Source organism: Octopus bimaculoides, chromosome 13, assembly GCF_046866305.1.
Source record: "Octopus bimaculoides isolate indiv1 chromosome 13, ASM4686630v1, whole genome shotgun sequence".
In the NCBI taxonomy this organism is placed as follows: Eukaryota; Metazoa; Mollusca; class Cephalopoda; order Octopoda; family Octopodidae; genus Octopus; species Octopus bimaculoides.
In genome coordinates, this window is record NC_142940.1 from 25,756,990 (window position 1) to 25,780,965 (window position 23,976).

General features: G+C 34.5%; 1 protein-coding gene across 4 annotated transcripts in view; it reads right to left on the reverse strand.

Annotated features, from left to right (window-relative positions):
* Nucleotides 1–23,976, reverse strand: part of LOC106871923 (uncharacterized) — a 423,018-nt gene that overhangs the window by 7,989 nt on the left and 391,053 nt on the right. For all 4 annotated transcript variants that reach the window (XM_089361578.1, XM_089361580.1, XM_089361579.1 and 1 more), the window contains 5 exons: nucleotides 20,658–20,780; nucleotides 17,495–17,692; nucleotides 15,032–15,223; nucleotides 1,565–1,807; nucleotides 446–579 (listed from right to left, as the gene is read on the reverse strand). In XM_089361578.1, the coding sequence (XP_089217704.1) occupies nucleotides 446–579; nucleotides 1,565–1,807; nucleotides 15,032–15,223; nucleotides 17,495–17,692; nucleotides 20,658–20,780 (890 nt within the window). The remainder of the gene's footprint in view (nucleotides 1–445; nucleotides 580–1,564; nucleotides 1,808–15,031; nucleotides 15,224–17,494; nucleotides 17,693–20,657; nucleotides 20,781–23,976) is intronic.

Below are 23,976 nucleotides of genomic sequence, written 5' to 3' on the forward strand. Positions count from 1 at the left end.
GTTTAAGTGGCTTTTTGGTCTAGTGTCCCATCATATTTCACAGCATCAACCTGCCTCTCCACTCATCAAGCTGCAAGCCCACCAGCATATCTGGTTGCTTTCTAACCCAGCTACTGCCTCTCATTTTTTCAATTATATAGTTTGTCTTTGTCACAGGTTAGTAACCAAATAGCAATTGGCCATGCTATTTAGGAACCAATATATTTTCTACAAAATATCATATTTCTTGAAAATGTGAATTTTCTGAATTGTTGGAGTGATGAAGAAAATGCTTAAGTTACATGGCACTTTACATTCTGAGTTCAAATCCTGCTAAGTCAACTTTGTCTTTCATACTTCAGGGATCAATAAAAGAATGTACCAGTCAAATTCGACTCATATACTTGTCCTCCAATTCTGAGGTATATACCTATATTAGAAAACAGTTTATATAATTTGTACTTACTTTATTACTTTTTATTTTGACAACAGCTACGTTGTCTAAAAATATTGGTATTTCCCAAAAAACTTTGGGATGTTTTCCCCATGCTACAGTTTGAACAATCTTGGGGCAAGATCTGTAAACTGGAGGCTCTTGATCTGTAAAAAAAAAAAATCATCAAATTTTCAAACTATTGTGAAATTTAATGCAATTTGATTTCAATTATAAATCCAAATTCAAGATGATATAAATGGAACCATTGTTCTGGTTATTTCTGGAAAGTATATTTGACCACCAAACTCCAGAGACACCCACTTGCAACAGCCTGGTTAGGGTAATTAGTTCTCTTCCTCACTTCACTATTTTGTTTCTTGCAAGCCATGTTACTGCCAGGTGAGTTGGTCAGAAGGAACTAAGTTTTTTAACCATATCACAGAACCAAAGAATTTATGACAGCTACCACATCAAGATTATTATAACATCTAGGACCTATCAATTTAGCAGTTAGATTGTTATTTTTGGTGGCTAATCCTAAGTCAACCATAACTGTAGAGACCAATGATCAAAGGGATTCCAATTAGGATCAGTGTGTGTCCCTTTTTCAGGCATAGTGAATCTATAATTAATGTTTCTTCCATTTCCTCTGTCTTTTTAAAGATAGTTGGGACTGATTTGACAATATGGCATGGTAAAACTTGGTAAACAACATAAATTGAGAGAATACAAATTCATAAGTCTCCATTTGAGAAGTAAAATTCTTATCAGTTTGGCTGTTACAGCTCTCTTGCTGAATTACTGTGTTATGTAGATAATAACAGCAACCAACAGATGAATGAGAGATCAAATCTTACTAGTGGAATTTCATTGTCTGCTTAAGCAGGGACAACGGAATATTATAAAAATATAAAGAAAAGTTGATAAAATTTGAACTTGTAATATGATGAAAATAATGGTAAATATCCAGACTATGGCTAATTCATTGAATTCTGTAAGTTATTAATGTCCCACTTGACTGTTGATAGTTATTTATATTTAATTTTAATTCACTAAATCTAACAACATAGCCAACATTAACAGATAAGAAGGGTCTTTTTACCAACTCTACCTTTTAAAAAAAGAAAACAATTCAATATCAATACATACCAATTGCTTCAATAGTCAGATTGCATTTAACTATATCTCCTGATTTGCTCTTCACATTTAGATGAAGAACAGTTTTGCCAGCTTGGAACAATACAGTGGATCTTTTAAAGTTTGCCCATGTCTCTTCAACTGTCCAATCGGCTGAATTCTCAATATGTGGCATAGAAATAGCAATATAACTCTTTTTCTTAGGTAGAACCTCTTGTATGTTGGTTGGACACTGGATACCATTGACAATGGTTACTTAAAATAGAGAAGAAATGAAACATATAAAATTATTTCAAATAAAATGTGCAAAACCTTACTTTTTAGCATGTGTGTTCTAAACTATAAATCTCATTTTTTGTGCCTCCATCTGCATTCAGTTTTGACTGGTCTATTTTCAGTCTTAAGATTTCATATTTCTTTTGTCTTATATTTTAGTTTCAAATAAAAGAGAAATGTTCATAGCTACTTAAGGCATTTTGAGATTGTGAGATATAGTCAGCCTATTAAAATTAAATCTGTTATATTTAGTTTCAATTTTTTGCATGTTAGGTATTAGAGGAAAGGTGCCAAAGGAAAAGAGTTCAAGAGGATGCAGTTCTTGGGAAAGAAGGGGAAGTGACAGGAAGTAGAACAATGGGAAATGGTATATAACTAAGACTTTAAACCACTGAGTAACAGCAAGTGGTTGAAGAATATTCATAAATGAGGACTTGCCAATTAAGCAGATGATTTTTTTCTTATGCAAGCAAGAATCTCCAACCTGGATTTCAGAAATAACAACTTCTACCGACTCTGGCTCAAAGTCTCTCTTCCCTATTTTTCAACATCCATCTTCTGGGTCTCACATATCCTAAACTTCCAACAGTTTTTTGCCCAACTCACTTCCTGCATTGAAAACATTGATCTCACCCTGCCTTTTGAGGACTTCAAGGGATATAGTTTGTCCTGGGCTTTTCACTCATTGCAGAGTGAAGCTGGTAGTGCAGAAACTAAATCATTTGCTACCTTTAATAAAAAGAAATGTCACTTACAATTCATATGAAACATCTAAGTACATGAGCAAAACTATTCTTCTATGGAGTCTCACTTCACATACTTCACACAACCAAAGCTCTTAACTCCAAAACCTGCAACTAGCTTATCTTGAGCTGAGACAATATTCTTAGGCTTGCTTGACCTCCATTAGATCATTCACATCCATATTGAAAGAAGAAAGACATGTTGGACTTTAAAAGATGGGATGGTCATGGGTGGAATCTTTCCATCATGGATCTGCTAATTTATGGTTGACCTACAAATGAACAACAACAAGTTTACCTGTATCAGTGCTGCAGCTTTACAGGTAAATATCGTTGTCTACAATAACTAGAAGTCACTTTCTAGGAGACTTTTACCCATCACTACAGCTCCTACTGAAAAATCAAAGGATTTAGCATGAAATGCAAGTTTTCATGCCTATTAAGAGCCTTTTGATCCACAAGAAAATTCCACTCAACCAACTTCACATAATCATCCTTCTTCACCAAGATGACTGTTAGCAGCACATTCACTGAAAAATTTTCCAAACATTTGCTAAATGTTTCACCTCTAATTGTACACTGCTTGCTCTCAATAAAGTTCCTTTCAAATTCCTCCTCTCCACATCACCATACCATATACAGACAGTTACCATGGAGAAAAGGTTTCTAATTGCTTGAAATCAGCAAGGTGACTAGTTATAACGGCTTCTCTTTCATAGCACCTATCCTTGCCAGACTCTTCAGTCTCTCTCTCTCTCTCCAAGAATGATGCCATTGTGTGTCCCATGCCAAAGAGGGATAACTTCTTTCACCCTGTAAACCACAAACCTATTCATTTCAACATCTCAGGAACAGAAACAATTTGGAGCAATTACTTCGTCTGTAATATTATTTCTCTCTCCTCAGCAATCACTGGTATACATACCTTTCATAGGAAAATGTTATATTGTCAGGGATGATATATGATGTGTGTGCGTGGTTGTGTAACAATATATCACTACCAAATATAACCGTATAACAATAAGCAATGTAACAAGAGTTGGTTATCTTATTATAACAGATCACGCAATAACAATCCAATACTCCAACACAGAATTAATAATGAGACTAATGCTCCCACAGTTCGACTTCAACTACTTCAACTGTTTACTGGCTCATCAATTTATGAGACTCATCCAGTCTTATTTATTTATTTCTTCTCCACATCTCCCCTTTTAAAGATAAAGAATCAACTCAAAATGGAGTTCAATACTTCATCCTCTTTGGTTCAACCATTAAAGGATCTGGAAATTTCTTCTTTCTAGTTCTAGAATGGGTGTGTCAGTTTTATCTGGTAATGGTACTTCAAACATAGTGAACATAAAATCTATCAGTTCTTCAATCCTTTTATTATTATCCTTGGTTTATCTTTTTCTCAACTAGTTTGCCTGTCTTTTGAAATCAAACCCTTGCCCTTTTGCCTTTTCAACCATATAGGTCATTTTTCCAATTCTATTACAAATAATACTGTCCTCTCATGATTGTTTTTCATATCTGTATGTTTTTAAAAAACACTTTCGCCTACTTAAAACATTTTTTGGCATATCACTTTTGTCATTGTTATTCCAAGTTTTTTTTCTCTGCTTGACAACAGTTTGTTGAATATGGCCTTAATCTTTCTTGTGAACATTAATTCAGCTGGGGATTTACCTGATGGTGTGTTTGAGCTTGGAGTAACTCTATATACTCTTAGAAATTTTATTAATGCCAGGTCATCAATCCTTCCATTGTTCACTTTTCTTAGTGCCCTCTTGAATATGTCCATGAGCTATTCCATCCAAACATTTGACTGTGGGTGATATGGTGACATGGTTATATGATCAATTTGGAACATCTGGCAGAAATCTTTGAATTGAGATCCTGTAAACTGTGTCCCATTATCGGACACCATGGTATCTAGTATACTATATCAAGCAAATATCTCAAGGAGAAAATCAATTATTGCAGAGGACATAGGATGCCTACATTTACATACTTCCAGCCATTTTGCGTAGCTTTCCGCTACTACGAGAAAATAATTTCCATATAGTAGGCCTGCAAAGTCTATGTGATGCCTGGATCGCAGTGTCACAGCCTTTGGCCATGGTTGATAACTGACAGTAGGTGATTTCATTGTCAGAGCAGAGCATTTGCAGGATCTTACAAGATTTTCAATATCTTTATCCATCTTCAGCCAATACACATAGCTTCTCATAAGTGCTGTCATGCATGACATTCCTAGATGTCTAATGTGAAAATCTTTTGGATTTCTTTTTTGCAGTGTAAATGGCCCTATAATCCTCTGTGCGTACATTAGATTGTTGTCACATACAGAATATGAGTTCAAATTTAAATTTCAGTACGATATGTATTTTCTTTCAAGGTGACTTTCATTTTATTTATAGTCATCTTTTGGTGCTTTGGCTTTAATTTCTTCGAAGGTTACAGCCAATTCATTAATCACATTACACAAAATGCTTTTTATCTCTGCTTCAGCTCTTCATGATGCAATTACACTTTCTTCAAATGGTTCAAAGTTTTTGTGCTACAGTTTTTGTATTACCATCTTCATACTTATGCAAAATTACCACTCCAATGCCATATCTACTGGCACCCAAAGCTATATAATTTCCTTTTTGTGTCCAATTCCATTTCATTTCTTTCATTAGCAGGTAATTTAATGCTGCATGCAAGTTATGAATATTAGGCATGTTAATTTGGTAATAATTCACCAAACCCCAAAATGCTTGTTATACCACTACATTCTTTGGTAGGGGCATATTTTTAATTGCTGATGCTCTGGTAGAATCCAAACCCTTTCTGTCTATGATTTGCCTCAAATATCTAATTTTAGGCAAAAATAATTCACACTTATCTGAATTCACTTAGTTTTTTTAAATACCTTTTTCACATGTTGTACATGCAGACTTCTTGATTCACTCTTAATCAATATGTCATCGAAGATCACCAGTGCAATTTTTAGTTCTTTATGTGTTAATTGTTTGGTATTTGGAGCAATTTAGAAAATATCTTGCCACCATTTAATTTCACAAATATGTCCTCCAGAGCAGATAGTGCATAGTTAAACATTTTACGACATTTGTTTAACCCAGTGGAAAAATCAGCACACACTCTGATTTTATTATTCTTTTTCTTAACGTACACAGTTGGTGATGCCCATTGAGAATATTCCACTTTCTGGATAACTCCAATTCTTTCTAGTATCTCTAAGTTTATCTTTTCTAATACTGTGTATTGCGCATTTCCTTTTGGTTTAAAAATTGATACTGCATTCTCTTTTATCGCAAATTTTGCTTTTGTTTTCAAACATGCACCTAGTTCGTCTGAAAACACTTCTGGGATTACTTTCTTTAATCCTTTTTGCAATTTGTCTGAGTCAGTGTTAGGACTTGTGCCTGTGCCTATTACATTTTTGCAATAGTGGTTAATGGATAAATCCCAGAGATCGAATTTCTCCAACCTATTCATTCCAAATAGGTTATTGGTATTATTTAGCACATAAGCCTTTGCTTTTATTATTTGCTTTGCCTCAGAAAGTCACATTGCAATTTGAATTCACCTCTAAACAATAATTTTCTTCCTGAAACACCTCTTGCAGCTTTTGTAGTTTTGCTTACTACCGGTTTACCAAACACACTCCATGCTTTATCATTTAATATAGTTATATCACTCCCAGTATCGAGCTGTAATCTGATGTTTGTTCCATTTATTTTTATGTTTACAAACTTTCTACGTATTTCATTATCCTTATCATTTTCAGATACACCGAATACATTTCATTATGTTTCCTGTATGCATCATTTTTAGATTCTTTCCTTATTTTTGTGCAACAATGAGAATTTGAAAATATGACCTTGAAAACCACACTTGAAATATTTAAGTATTTTAAATGGACAGTCATACTGGTCATGTATTTGACCGCATCTCATGCACAGATCCACTTTGCACTTTCTAATGTTTTTTTTGGCCTTCTAGCCAGTATATTTGATACATCATGTTCCTGTATTCTCTCAATGTCATGTTTAAGCTTTATTATGTTGGCAGTCTTCAGATATTTGTTGAAGAGTAATATCCTGGTTCTGTTCTAGCTAAGTCAATATCCTTGTGTGAATTTCTGAATCCTGCTGTGTTATTAGTCCTTGAACGAATATCAGGCACTTAAACATATCCATTGTCAGTTCCTTTAATTTGAAGTTTTAACAGTTCCTTTAATTTGAACTTTTCACACACACACTTTACTATTCTGATATATATATATAATGAAGTCATTCTCTACATTTTCCATCAAATTTAAACAGGACCATCTCATGTTGAACAAAGATCTTTTTTTTTTCACTAAAAATGTCTGATAGTGTGCTTATTATGTCTTCAAATCATAAATCTCTAGGTTTCGGGGGTACTATGTAATTAATATACTTTTCAGGTTCCACTTATGCTAATTTTCTTAGCAAAAGTCTAGTCTTCTGGTATTCTTTCCAGTCTGAACATTTGTTCTTGAATATTTCCTCAAATCAATTACAATAAGCAGCAAATATGACATTTTCATCCAGATTATATCTAAATTCATCGATGGAGCTTGTCAATAAATCTAGTGTAAATGCATTTGTAGCATTTTTCATTTCCTTGAGGAGAATCTGTAAAACCTTGTATTGCTGCTTTTGCAACTCTATCACAGCTGGTAGTAATTCTTCCATGATAAACAACAAGATGAATTTTTTGTTCTCATAAACAAAAAATATACAATTGACAATACTTGAATACTTCTCACCACCAACTGTTATATTGTCAGTGACGATATATGATGTGTGCGTATGCATGACAATACATCACAGTACCAAATATAGCTGTATAATAATAAGCAATGTAACAAGAGTTGGTTATCTTTTTATAACCATTCACACGGTAACAATCCAATAGCCCCAATGCAGAATCAATAACAAGACTAATGCTCACACAGTTTGACGTCAACTGTCTATTGGCTCATCCATTTATAAGACTCATCCAGTCCACTGACAGTCACGTGCAGGGGTGTCAGTTCACTCTGATAGACTTGCAGGGGTGTCAGTTCTATCTGATAAACTTGTAAGACCCCTCTTCCAAAATTCACTTGTCTGTGATGAAAAATACTCCTCCAGTACTGTTCTGACCTTGTCAGCAGAATTCATAAATTTCCTGTCCAAATGATTTTGAAGACTGTGGAATATGATCAGTAGCTGCCCCAAAATATCATCAAGAAACTACTCCTCCAATGCAGCATAAAGTTTCTAAAACAATATTCAATGCCACCCAGAGAAAAGACTGACCTGAAATAAACATAGAGAATAACTTCTCTCTTCCTTACTCAATCATCACATCTATGCACTGATCCTTGTTATTTGTGACTATACCCTTGCACTTAACCGTCTCTCTCTTGTTCTCTCTTGCATTTTTGCTGTTTCCCACTCTCTCTCTCTCTCTCTCTCTTTCTTTCCTTTGCTCTTCCCTCTGGCTGGGTAGCCATGTGTCTCTTCTACAACAGCACACCTATTTCTGCCCTCATTCTTGATCACTCTCTCTTCCCTCTTGTTTATCCTTTAACTAGGTAACCAAGTATCTCCTTTATATCAGTATAACTGTTTCTGTCCTCTTTCTTGTACCTCTCTCTCTCTTTCTCTCACTGGGTAATCATATACCACCTTCATAGCAAGACACCTGTTTCTGTCTCTCTATTTCTCTGTCACACTTTAACCTTTCATCATTTGACACCAGATCACCTCCTCCAATACCCACTCTGTTATAGCAGGACACCTGTTTCTGCCTCTCTACCTCACTCTAACCTTTTATCCTCTGACACAAGCTCCCCTCCTCAAATGCCTCTGCCCCTCTCAAAATTCCTTGTCTTGCGAGTTACTTGGTGACCCTGCCAGTGTTGGTACCACGTAAAAAGTATTTAGTCCACACTGTAAAGTGGTTGACATTTGGAAGGGCATGTATCTGTAAAAATCATGCCAAAACTAACCTCACCTGTGCTAGTGCTACATTAGAAGCACTACGTCTACTTTGCTGAGTGATTAGTGTTAGGAAGGGTATCCAACCATAAAAACACTGCTAAAATAGACACAGTAGCCTGGGGTAGTCTTCTACCTGGTCGGCTCTTGTTAACTGTCCTATCCATGTATGTATGGAAGGCAGACGTTAAACAACAGTGATGATGAACCACTCTGTTACTGAACATCGACACAAAGAATGGTGGTGGAACAACTCCCATCAAAATTTCTACCAAGTGTAAACAAAACAAGCCAGATATAGTTGTTAAAGAGATAAAAGGAAAACTATGTACCATAATAGAGATCTGCTGCTCTTCTGATGTGAATATCTCTTCAAAAATCAAAGAGAAATAGGATAACTATGGATAACTTCTTTGAAACCTTTAGCTTCTATACCCTGCTTATGAATTCACATTTATACCAATAATAATTGATGCACTAGGTTATTTTAGTAAATGTCAAAGTGACAATCTGAAAAAGCTAGGATTTTCAGAAAAATAAATCAACAAGCTAACATGCATATTGCAAATACAAGCTGTAAGTTGAACAGTAAAAATGTGCAGGACTTTTCTCAAGATCAAAATATGACATTGTTTTTGTTACAACATTACAATGAAGGAGCTTTGAATCTTTGTTAGAAGCCAGTTCTTTTCTTGCAGGAAGAATTCAAATAATTATGACTAGAAGAGAACATACACACATGTGTACATAGATACATACATATATACATAAAAGATACATAAATATATACATAAATGATATATACATAAATGATACATAAATATATGTGCGTAAGTACATATGTACATGCGTACGTACGTATGTAAGTACATACATACACACATACATACATACATACATGGTGGATATTAAATGCAGAATTAATAACAACTCCAATTCCAATATAGTCTTTTTTGCTCATTATACACATAGTGGTTTCATATATACTGTTGCTATTACATACAGGATTAAGAATAACCAATGAAGCTTATTATATAATAGCTAATGCACACAGAATAAGTAAAAAGTCCATAGAATAGCAATACACACACACACATGTATATGTACACACATACACACACAGACATGCACATATGTATATGCACACACACACACACACACACACAGCAGACAGTATTTACCTAGTTGTCTGTAAAAATAATTTATAGAAAGAGAATAATTTTGAAATAACTTGTTCAAAAAAGAGTTTTATAAATGAAATTGTATTCCCAAATGACAATGATGATGATAATTTTTTTTACACAAGTGAACTCTAAAGATTTTGTTGAGACTGATATCAAAAATGCATAAGTGAAAATTAGAGAAAAAGTGTCTCCACTATTGCAAGTCAGACACTGCAATGTCTAAATTTCTCAACTCTGACAGCAATTCTGAAAATAACAGTAATATATAAGAGAATGTTGGTAATTTAAAACTGATTAAATATTTTGAATACCAACATAAATTTGTATAAATGTGGAGTAACAACTGTATTTTATTTGAACAGAAAATACCATATGATTATTGATTAAGTTTTCTAAACATCAGGAGATCAGTTATGTCCTAGATATGAAAGAGTTCATATAACAACATGAAATCAATGAAGGAGCAATCACAGATAAGCATACTTGCCCCCATCAACAATATGCAAGTAGTTAGTCAATATTTGTGCTTGAATGTTATTTGGATGTTAAGAAGTATCAAGTTCTTTGAAATTTAACCCTTTAGCATTTAATCTGACCATATTTGGCCCAAATTTTTTACCTGTTAAAACTCACCAGATCCAATCCCTCATACCTACCCTACAATGTCATTTTTTTAAATATACACACACACCATCAAAATCTTGAAGCTACAAGATAATGCATGGTTAATTCAAAACAATGTGAATAAATATGCAATACATTAGACAAAGAAATCTGAATGCTAAAGTGTTAAGCATCTCTAAGAGTGGCTATTGAGAAGAGCAGACAAAGTTGAATGAAATTAAGCTTAAGACATTGCGGTTTGGAAATAAGTGGAAAATAAGATGCAGTTTGAAGCTGACCTGAGTAGAAGGTTTAAAAAAGCTCATTCATTCATTCATTCATTCAAACAGACATACATACATATGTACATACACACATATATGTGAATAACGTATATGAATTTTTTAATCTTTTACATGTTCGAGTCAATAGACTGAGACCATGTTAGGGCAACACCTTGAAGAATTTTAGTCATACAAATCGACCTCAGTACTTATTCTATCAGGCTCTTTTGCTGAACTGCTAAGTTACATGGATAAAAACTAAGCAACACCAGTTGTCAAGCAGTACTGGGGGATAAACACAGACACAAAGATGCATGCACACACACACACACACACACACACATACACAATAGGCTTCTTGCAGTTTCTCTACCAAATCCACTCAGAAGTGCTTGGTTAACCTGAAGCTATAGCAGAAGGTGAAAGGAAGTAGGACTAAACCCAAAATAATGTGGTTGGGAAGTAAACTTATGACCACACTCAAATATGTGTGTGTATCTATACTATAATGGAGAAAGCTGCTTATTAATTAAGTATGTAACAATTACTAAAAGAACTAAAAGAAAGCAATTATTAAAGGGTTGACCGTCTGGAAATATTTTTATAAATTCATGTTCTAAGAAATTTCCTATAATTTTGATTTCTCAAGTTTATTGAATTTTTTAAACCCAAATTTCTCACAATTTTAAATATTCATTGCATTCACTGTAGAGTATTCCATTTTCATTTGCAAAGTCTCTCGCTTTCTCTTTTAAGTTTTAATTTGCTATTTGGAAAACCAGTAGTTCATTCTGTTAATGTATACGGAATGTAAAAACATTATTGAATGAAAATTTTTTTAAATACCCATATAATTTTTGAACACAGAATAGTTGTGAGAAGAGCCTAGAAGGGTGTGTAATTACTATTAAAAAACGAGAAGGAAAAAAGTTACCGACAAGTACTCAAAGCTTGCACTTGAATGTGTGTGTGTGTGCTCACTGACAAAACTTTGTTCTGCATCACTTTTGTGAAGTTTTGTCAGTGAACAGGTTACGGTTTCAAAGCGATGAAAATATTTTGACATAAAAGTAATTTTAATGTTACAGTGAAACTGGTTATACTTAAATACAGAGGTCTCTTAACTGTACTACTTAAATGCAGAGGTACTACTTAAATATAGGTGTTATGTACAAAACATTTTAAATGTACACTGTGTGGACATGTAATGACATCCTAACCCTAACTAACCCTAAAACTAACCCTAACCCTAAAAACTAACCCACTCCTTTATATCATTATGTAGATGAATCGGGACCTCTGTATTTAAGTAGTGCTGTGAAACTAATGGGTTTTTTGTGTTCTTGAATGGCTCACAAACATCTACACTGCAGTTATTTTTGTTTCAGCACATGATCTCGGATCAAGTCACTTGCTATGCAAGTACATCTCCATAATATTTTAAAATCACTGTGGATAAATGCCATCAATGACCTCCTCAGGTTCTCCAATATTTTAATTTCTAAACAGAAACAATCGGCGGCAGGGAGTGGGGTTGCAAAAAATTAATAATCTCTCAAATTGTCTTTTTTATAGCACATAAATGTATTTATGGGGGAAAAATATTGCAAAACATCAATACATGCGAGAGTGATAAAGAAATGAGGAGGGTTGTCTTGTCTTTGGATGTGATAGAAACAACAGCTAAATCACTCACTTTTCCCTCTGAAAATATTAACAACTTTTAAAAAGTTTTTTTACCAAAAATGTTCTTCTCATGGTTTTGAAGTGCAATAAAAAATTGGCCAAAATAGGTCCGGAGTGGGATGATGAGAGAGGTGAGTGTAAAAAAAAAAGAGTTTTCAATACTTTTTCATACAAAGATGCCCCCACCCCGCCCACAACTCCATCATTTCGAAGGCTGTGGCTTAAAAAAAAATGGGGAAAATCACCGAAAACATTTCCCCACAAATTCTTTTATAATCATAATCTATGCTGTTTGAAAGGGATTTGTATAAATTTTCATTAAAAGATACCCATCTTCCTGACAGTTATGAGGGGAAAAAGTCAGATCATGTGAATTTTCTGAAACTCCTCTCTCCACCTCCTCAAAAAAATTCTTTCATATAAATCCCTATATACTCTGAAGCCACATCTAAGTGGTATTTGTAGAAAATTTTGTTAAAAAGTATCCATTTTTCTGGATGTTATGAAGCAACAATGTTGGGGGTGTATACATCTGTAGTAACACCCTTTTATTTATACAAATTTTTCATTTCATGTTTATTTCCTTCATTGTTTGCAATGTTCTCTCCCCCCCCCCCTCTCTCTCTCTCTCTCACACACTGCAAAGCTTACAGATGGGCTGCTAAACTGAAATCTCTATGTTGCTTTGAGAGGAAGATAAAACTTGACAAACTATTTCTCCCTCTGTTGTTGGACTACCATGATGTTTGTTTAAAAAAGAGAGATTATGACTGTGATAAAATAATGAAAGCAATATTTACTAAGCAAGTGAACTTTATTATATAAAAAAATAATTAGTTGTAAAATATAATAATTATTTGAATTGGGAATCAAATGTGAAAATATTATCAAGTGGCTAGCAGAAAACTGCCCGTCAGGAAGTCTTTCTGTTAGTTTATATAATACAGATATATATGTATAATATATTTATATATATATATATATATATATATATTTCATTCATAAACTTCCATAGACAACATGGACTAAATCTTCTTAAGAAAATATGAAATTACAATGATTTCAATGTCATGATTAGTGAAAGTGAAACCGGTCGGCTAACACAATACTCTTTCACTTATAAAATATATTAAAAGATATATTAAAACTATGTAAACTGTGTGCATTTTCCTTCTTTTATTATATATATATATATATATTTCTTGCATTATTATTCACGACGTGGAGATAATCAGAATTCTCTTCCTCACTTTTTCTTACTATATATATATAGCAAGAAAGCAGTTTTGACTGCTATTTCAAGCATGTGATATCTCTTACATACCTTTATTTATAATTATATATATATATGTATATAAAAAAAGAGGACCTCGTCAGGATTTGGATAAAAAATAATTTATCACTTAAGTTCCGTATAGGGATTTATCATGAATGATTGCTCATAGAAAATTCATACCTTTTATATATGTGAGTTAGTTGAAAAACTTACAAAACACACACACACACACACACACACACACACACACACATAGACACACAGCCTTACAAACACATATAGATTCAAAATGACAAAGAACCACTCAAATAACCACTCCTAAAACTCAAGAAAACAAATTCAACTCTAGATCTGTTTTCTATTAACTCATCTATATTTATAATAGGTATGAATTTTCTATAAGAAATCATGAATGATGAATCCCTAAAAGAGATGAAAGTGCTAAATAAATGGTTTTATACAAATCCTTATTACCTCCTTTTTCTTAATATATAAAATCTGCACACCTCTTCAAATAATCTAAACATCATCATCAACATCATGATCACTTAACATCCATTTTCTATGTTGAAATGGGTTTGATGGTTTGACAGGAGCTGGCAAGCCAAGGAACTGCACTAAGTTTCACTTTCTGTTTTGGCAAGGCTTTTATGATTGGATGTATATATGTGTTTGTGTGTGTGAATCTATATGTATAAATGTAGAAAGAACAAAGTTGGACAAATACAATTTACTTCAACACTTTAGATGGAGAAAAAATCTTAGCAGTTTGGACATTGAGAAAGAAAAAGTAAGAGATGCATAGGGGGAGAAAAGAGAGAGAAATAGTGAGAATACAAAAAATGATGAGAGGACATAGGATGGAGGTGAAAGGTTAGAAATCTGGGGTGGGAGAAGGTGTTCTAATGGGGAAGGGCACTAAAAAACGGTGGAAGGAATGGATGTGTAGATCCATGAAAGAAAGCAAAGATGAAAGTAGTTTGTGAGTGTCTGTGTGATGATGTATGAGTATAGATGTGTGTAAGATGGAAGTACTGAGGTGCTGGTTAGTGAGGGTGGGGGTGAATTGTTAATGGAGTAGTGTGAAAGTGTATGTGAAGATGTAAGAACCTGGATGTGTGTGTGTGTGTGTGTGAGAGAGAGAGAGAGAGAGGCATTGATGAAGCACATAAGATTGCAAAAGCCAGGTGGAAGGTGTTATCGATGTGTGTGCAAGAGCATAAACAAAGTAGGGCTGGAAAAGTGTTTTTCCAGGCATTTGACCATGGAAGAAAGAGGGAAGGTTAATGTTATAATTCAAAACTGAAGGAAAAAGTCTAAGATTGAAACAGATGCAGCTGAATAGATTTTAATGGAGCCACAAAGTTTGTGAAAACAGAAGTCATTAAAAAAAATACTTACATGGAACACATTTGGCTGGTTCCTTTGCCCAGGTTAATGAAGGAAGACAATGGTTTATAGCATCTCCAACTAACTGATATCCACTTGCACATCTTGTCTGGCAAAAGGTGTTCACAGGAACAGTGGAATTTTGACAAATGGTTGGCTCCAAAATGGCATGAGGGGTGATACTCATGTTAGGGCATGATTTGGCTGAAATAAAAATAGTTATTTGAAGTTAAATACACCAGATACTTTGGGGATAACAATTTCTAAGACTGAAAAAATTATAAAATATAGGAACTCAAGAATCTTATAGCAACTTTGAAAGAATGTTTCCAAGAATAAAGTCATGAGTGAGTGTCGAAAATAGTGCTGTCAAGTTGAAGAGGTTAGAGATAGAGATGATAATAAAACAAATGGTTTTCCACAAAAGGATTTCATAATCAAAGTTTCAAGCTCTACCAGTGTTGAATCTGCCATTTCTGTTTCTATGGTTAAATACAAAATAACAATAATACACTGTGGTTAGTCCAATAAACAAAACTGCCCTCCAACAAAAACTTATATCTAATCCAATAAACAAGACATTATCATCATCCTTTAACATTTGTTTTCCATGCTGGAGAGCTGCACCAGGTTTCAGTCTGATTTGACTTGGTTTCTATAGCTGGATGCTCTTCCAAATTCAACCACTGTACAATGTATGATGGGTGCTTTTAACATTGCACCAGTAAGAGGTCATCTCTTTAAATATTCCCTGAAATGTTTTGTTGTGGGTGTGCACAGAATTTTGCTTGTGAGCAAATTTCATCTTTTTTGCAAAGTATGTGTACACTCATGTGTACTTTTTTTGCAAAGTATGTGTACATCCAAAAAGTGTCCTGGTGAGCCTATAAACTTTTCCTTCAAACCTCATATCTAAGTATTTCATTTTAATACTCTAGTTTCAGTTTATAATGCTTGTTCTGGCTTCAACTCAAGTTGGATACAAAAACAAAAAAAAAAAACATTTGTATCTTAAAGTTGGGGTTGAGTAGGTGTCAAACCATTGAAATAAGCTCTTGGAATCTTTTAATAACTTAATATGTAATGTAAATAAATACTGAAGACATAGGAATGACAACAACAAGAGTAACACATTTGCAAAAAACATCCTTTCTTATTTCTTTATTGCCCACAAGGGGCTAAACATAGAGGGGACAAATAAGGACAGACAAAGGGATTAAGTCGATTACATCGACGCCAGTGCGTAACTGGTACTTAATTTATCGACCCCGGAAGGATGAAAGGCAAAGTCGACCTCGGTGGAATTTGAACTCAGAATGTAACGACAGACGAAATACCACTAAGCATTTCGCCCGGCATGCTAATGATTCTGCCAGCTCCCCGCCTTTACATCCTTTCTATTATGGAGAAACTGTTGATCATCAACAAATTGCAAACAGAAACCAAAAATTTATCCAGAGACAAGAAAGCAGTCAAAGAAAAAATACAGACATATCAACAAGTGTATTAGAAATGTAACAGATAATTAAGTTAGAAATGATCTAATTATAAATCTCACAGAGAGATAATTATGGTTTTGAACTAAATTCCTTGAAAACAGTTACACATATCTGGAGTTTTAATATTTGAATATTTTTTGTTATTATCTTTATCTATTAAGTAGTCCTTTTCTGTGTCCCCCACAAATTTCAAAACATGAAAGTGAAGGAAATAAAAGGAAAAATGAAATTTTAAGAAAGTAAGAATGTTGTCAGATTGCTTCCATTGTGTTCCTTTTTCTTTTTTTCAGTTTTTATTTTCACATGACATTCCAATTTCTATTATTTCCCACATCTTAATATCAAGGGTAAAAGAAAGGTTTTATTAATATCAGTTCAATACCTTGCTTATGCACCATTTAATAACTTGGTAGCTTTCTAACTTGGATGCTGGCAACAGCTGGTGTTAAATTGACCCAGCAATGAGTTGTTCTAGCAATGAATTAACTTAGCGATGAGTTTACCAATGATGAATTGACTGAACACCACAAACACAATATTCTAAAAGAATGTTTCAGATTTCTCTCTTTCGTAAGGCATGTCATTTACCAGCATATATCAGACAAATACAGCAGACATTTGACAGCATTATACTAACTTGTTCCACATCAGTTGTGGCAAATCTAGTTTCATCTTTTACTTTTTTTATATATAACTTACTCATTGCAGGCTATTTCCCCTCATCTTTCACAATCATACAGTATCATTACCTTTGGTATGCCTTCATTATATATAGAATCACAATTCTGACAAAACATCTCTTACTCTATCCATTCTTCCTCAGTTATTTCAAATCTCTTACATCCACAGCTCATATCAAATTCCGTAATACATCACAAACAATCCAACTTTCAGTTACTAAAGAGGATTTACATTAAAAAACAACCTTTTTATGATTGGCATAATATAATAAAAAAAAAACTAGTTGTATATTCACCTGCACATGTTGCTTGTTTCTGAGACCAAGATCCATTTAACAAACATTTTACAGATTTTGTACCATTAACTGTGTATCCTTTCAAACACTTCACCTTGCATACAGTTCCTGGTTTTATACCAGTTTCATCAGGGTATTGACAAGAGGCTGGTATTAACTGACCATTTTCTGGAAACACCAAGCTTGGACAATGTGATGCTGTTTTAGGAATGGAAAAAAAAGATCAGTCAGTTAACCATTTCTGTATATAGAACTACTTATGTATAGTAAACATTTTTGTCAAAGAGGCATGGACTGAAAAGCTCTACCATATGAGGTTCTGTGCATTTTTATTTGTAACAAATATGTTTATATGAGGATATATGTATAAACATTTATTCCTTTGAAGTCACTGCCAGACCACTGCATCCCTCTATATGTAAGGTGTATGAAGCATATGTGATATAAAAGCTATAGGTGTGAGGGTGTGGCTGTGTAGTAAAAGGGTTTCTTCCCAACTACATGGCTTTGGATTCAATCCTGCTGCATGGCACCTTGGGAAAGTATATTCTTCTATACCTTTGGGCTGACCAAAGCCTTGTGAGTGGAGTTGACAGATGGAACTGAAAGAAACCTGTCGTGTGTGTGTGTGTGTGTGCACGCACACATGTGTTTCTTTGTGTTTGTCCCCCACCACTGCTTGAAACCAGTGTTGGTGTATCTACATCCTCATAACTTAGTAGTTCAGCAAAAGAATCCGATAAAATAAGTACCCGACCTAAAAAAGAGTCCTGGAGTCGATTCATTTGACTAAAAATTCCTGAAGGCAGTGCCCCAGAGTCTTATGACTGAAAGAAGTAAAAGATAAAAGATATATATAGGTGCAGGAGTGGTGATGTGGTAAGAAGCTTGCTTCCCGAAAACATGATTTCGGGTTTGGTTCCACCATGTGATACTTTGGGCAAGCATCTTCTACTAGAGCCTTCAGCCAATCAAAGTCTTGTGATTGGATTTGGTAAATGAAAATTGAAAGAAGCCTGTTGTATGTATATATATATATATATATATAGAGAGAGAGAGAGAGAGAGATATAATATGTATATGTATGTATATATATATATATATATATATATATATATATATATATATATATATATATATATATATATATATATATATATATGTTTATGTATGTATATGTATGTGTGTATGTGTGTCTTTGTCCCCCCCCCCCACCACTGCTTGACAACCGGTGTTGATGTGTTTATGTCCTAGTGTCAATTTGCTCAATTAAAAACCCTTCAAGGTGGTGCCCCAGAATGGGTGTCATCAAATGACTGAAACAAATAAAATATATATATAAATATATATACTAGCAGGCCTCCTGGCCTTCGGCCCGGTCTGTACGGTGTTGAGATGTATTCATAAGGTACATATTGGCGTCTATCATAATTCCCATTTTCCTTACAATAACAGTTGTTAAAAGGTATTTAAATATTGCATAACATAATTTTATAAATTCATTTAGACTATCTAAATACAGAAAGTAACATAGATAATAATAGATATATGTATTGTACAAAAATTATAAAACATTTGCAGAACTTCAGTATATACAATGTTTTTAACTTATTTCTTTGAAGCATATGTGAAGAGTTTCTGTGGGTTTCCTCCTCTGGAACAACCTATGTACAATTGACCATTGGCTTCTAGAAGGAGACTGACAACCTGCAGTGTTTGACCTGGGAATTGCAATCGTTTGAAATGAAAGCAGATATCTGTTGGTATTAGTGATATTCTAGGTATAAGTACGATGTCTCCCTTATCGCATCCAGTGAAGATTCTTGCTTCAATGTGAGGCTGTTGTTCAGACACAACCATACATGTACCATTGCTGAATCTTGATTGATCCAGGTTTCTGAGAAGCATGGTTGATGGCAGCAAGTTGTGGTTGTGTTGGTAGTAGTGGTGGCAGTATAGATTAATAGGCATTAGTGGTTGTGGTGGTAATATCCGTAGCACAATTTAAATATTCTAAATAAATGCTAATCCCGCCTCTGTCTCACTTGTTTTTACTCTCTAACCCACTTTCTATTTGTCTCACGTATTTTGTCTCTTGGGAAAAAAGAGGTTGAGGTAGTGAAAGAGAGAGAGAGAGAGAGAGAGAGAGAAATGGAGATAGTGAGAGAGATAGAGAGGACATATAAACAGACAAAGTAGAAGTTCAGTATCTCACTTGTTTTTTCTCCGTAACCCACTTTCTCTCTCTCACTTGTGTTTTTTCTCTAGAGAGAAAAAGAGGTAGTGAGAGAGACACATATACAACCAGAGAGAGAGAGAGAGAGAGAGACATAAAAAGGGATAGAGATGGATGCAGAGACATAGAGAGAGATGCAGAGACATAGGGAGGGATGCAGAGACATAGAGAGGGATGCAGTGGTCTGGCAGTGACTTCAAAGGAATAAATGTAATGTATAAACTTAGAGTAAACTGGAGATGGATTGTGTGATAGGTGGGGTATTTTTTCACTCTGTGAAAAGCATTACGGTGAAATAGACAGTACATGCTAGAAATAGGAGTCAGTGCACCACCAACTCGGCATCCCACCTCATTCTGTTTTTGGAAAATAAGTGCACAATTATCTGCAGAATGGTCGAATTGATTTAACAAGACAAACCTGAAATATTAGCAATTTTATTTAGTATTTTCAACAGTCAAGGTAGAAACAAACAAACAAACTTTGCTTTTTATAAGGATATATAGACATTGTGTTTAAATATACAGTATGTGGATTGCTAGACATAGGAACCAATCGCCCCTGCCGATCCATTTGCAGAAAACAAGTGCACAGTTGTCTGCGGAATGGTTAAATTAATTTAAATGACATGAAAAACCTGAAATATCAGTTCTATTTAGTGTTTCCAATGGTCAATGTACAAACAAACAAACTTTGCTTTTTATAAGGATTAGACATTATGATAAAATAGACAGTACATGGATTACTAGAAATAGGAGCCAATTCACCACGAACTCGCCCCCACCCCATTCAGTTTTTGTAAAATAACTGCACAGTTATCTGCAGAATGGTCAAATTAATTTAAATGGCATGAAAAACCTGAAATATTATCAATTGGATATTTAAAATCACCTCAGTAATATCAGATGGCATACTATAGTTACTCACCTAGACAAGAATGACCATCAGATGTTAAATTGAGTCCATCTGGACATTCACAATGATAACTGCCCACTTCATTGATACATATGTTGCTACACTGCCCATTGTTGGTTTCACATTCATTGATGTCTGCAAAGGGTGATGAGACAATATCAATATTACTGGTTAGCTTTTAAAGGAAAATTACACTAACATGCTGATTACAAACTCTTAAAGATGTGTCTCTATTTACAGAATACAGGAATTGACTGTTACTTTGAAATGGCAACTGAACTGTGGTAATGATGTAGGATTAATTTGAGGTGGGAGAGTGTTTCTATTGGAGGGATTCAATTGGTGTGAAGAAAGCTCAGTGTAGGCTCATTATTGTTATACAAGGGGTCACCCCACAGTAACCAGAAATGTTCTCTGTGGGACAAACCCATAATAGTCCAGGCTTCTGCCACTACAAGCCACATGATGCAACCCCAAAACATAAGTCTGCCAACCAGCAATGGAGCATGTGGTCACACTGCCACGCGATGCATCTTTGTTTTGCAGTGCTTCTACCCTGTTCATAGATTTTTGCAATGGCTGAAACAAAAGAACAGCATGCTTCTGTAAACTTCTGTTTTCTGTGGTGGAAAATGGTGGCCGAAACAGTTCTCATACTTCAAACAGCTTACAAGGACACTGCTATGAGCATAACACAAGTTTATGAATGGTTTCCACACTTTAGGAATGGTCACTTGTCGCTTGAAATCAACCTTGTTCAGGATAACCATCGACCTCCTGAACAAATGAAAACATCATGAAAATTCATGAACTGATCTTGGAGGACTATCACCGAACAATTGATGATCTTGTTGATATGATTGATGTGTCCTGGAACTTCTGCCAACGAATTTTGGTCAAGGGTCTGTGAATGAAAAAAGCTGCAGCAAAATTTGTGCTTGCTTGCTCATGGAAAGCCAAAACCGAATGCCTGTCATGAACTGAAAGAACAGTTGGAAGTTGATCCAGACCTTTTTCCAAAGGTCAGCACTGGTGATGAAAGCTGGTGCTATGGAATTTGCCTATATGGAAGAGGTGGAGGAAAAAACGATGGAGGCATTAAAAAGCAACCCTTTGCAAGAGCTTCTGCACTGCTTTGAATAGTGGAAAATGTGCCTGGACCACTGCATTGCTTCAAATGAAAAATACTTTGAGGGTGATAAAAGTGTAAACATGTAAAACTAAGGGAATAAAATAATATTGCAAAATTTCATATGACCAATAATGAAAGCAACAGAGAAGAGAGAAGATGAAAAGAAAAAAGAGGACCATGTTCAAATTGAAGTTCCAGCTCTATTCAGTATAAAGATTTTACACAAGCCAATATGGTTGCCTTTATACTAGAAATAGCAATCATATTTCCCTTAAATCACACCCTACTGTCTTTAAAAATAGGGCAGGATGGGTATTCCTGAAGTAACTTTTATCATAGGTGCCTACTCAAAGGTAACCTGAGGCTAAATAATAGCAAAAAGATTTTACAAATGAAGAATTTCCTGTAGGAGTCACTTTGATTGTTAAAAACATCAAAATTTCCTTCAAATTACATCTTAAATATCTTAGGAAGGAAAGATATGCACTATGCCTGAGGAAATAATAAAGTAGTCATGACAGAAGATCTGAAGCTAAGCAACAACAATTGCAAATATTTGAAACAGTTGTAACATTTCGAAGTTATAAATGATTAGAATAGTCTTCCAAAATCAATCTAAGAATAACATTAAATATTCTTTAAGATTAGATGATTCACTTTTTAACTTAAGACATTGTCCTGTCATAGCATATATAATCATTTCACTAGTCGAAGGTATTTGTATTTCCTTTCACAGGCCCCTTAATAAGAATATGGTGCAAATAATGGACCAAACATTTTATAATTATGTCAAAGAGTGGTTTCCAGTTTGACATAAGAAAATATGAAAGTTGTACTTTCCATGATTTTTGTAGGTGCATTTGTAGTATAAGGAGGATGGGTAATAGCAAGAAATGAGATAGAGAAAGTAGGTTACAGTCTTAATTTGTTAGGACATTTGAATGTACCAAAAGTTTTCTGTAGTAGGTGATTTGATAACCTCATTAATGTCTAGTGAGGTGAGTAAGGCCATGGTCTTAGATTTAGTTTCAATTCCATGTATTGGATATTTTGCTTTAACTATGGTCCTTTGAAATAACATAAATTAACTCCCATTTTCTCTTCTTTGAAATTAAAGGAAGTATGATTCATATCATGAGATCTAAAATATAAAATGAGAAAAGGTTATTTCTCAAGTTCTATTCAAGCCTAACATTTCATGTGTCAGTATTCAAATAATTTCTTGGAGCAGCTAATGTTTTATCTCTCTAGTACTGATAAATTAGGAACCAGTAATTAACTGATGCTGACTTAATTTCCTTTAACCCTTTCCCTAAGCATAACAAAATAGGCCAATGACTTACAATGAGTAAACAGTATCACGTTCCTACTCTATTCTTACATATTAAGTAAAGGTACTCCCAATTGACAACTACATTTTGTGTTCTTTGTTTCTAACAACTATTTTGGTATCTGTCAGGTTGACCTTAGGCCTGTGCACTAGAGACCATGCTACCCTATTTGGAACTTGATAGATTCTGCTATGAGTATATATCCTGAAGTGTAGTGGTTATGAAACAGCTGTTAAGCTGAGTAACTTACCAAATCAAGGAAGTCATAAAAGATTTTATTTAATCCTCTAGCATTTAGATTACTCTGTCAAATGTAATACCTATTTGTTTACATTGTTTTGAATTAGTCATGCATAATCAATGATGTGAGTGTTCATTTCTTTTAGAATGACATTGTAGGGTAGATGTGAGTAGCCAGATCTGGCCAGTTTGGGCCAAAAAAAACATATAAAATATTTTGGCTGGATATGACCAGTTTAAATACTGAAGGGTTAACTTGCCATCACAGTGCATATTGTCGACAAAAAACATATGGAGCCTCATGTATAACTATCCATCAAAAAGTACTTACATATGCACACAGTAGGCATCCGTTGGTCTCAAGAGACCATGGATTTGCACCCGAAGAAATTGTGTCACCTGCTGATGATGGTGCAGCATCTGCTGTGGCTGTAGAGGCCCACATGGGAGTGGCAGCTATGCATACACTGAATGCATTTGAAGGAACTCTCTACAGGCATCACTGGTTTTCCTTTCCTCAGGTGTGCTGTTATTTGATGGCAAGTTCCTGATTCTCTTCCATCCACTTCATCCCCCTTTTGCAGCATTTGTCTCCAGCATGGCTGATCATTTGTGACCCCCTCTCTTC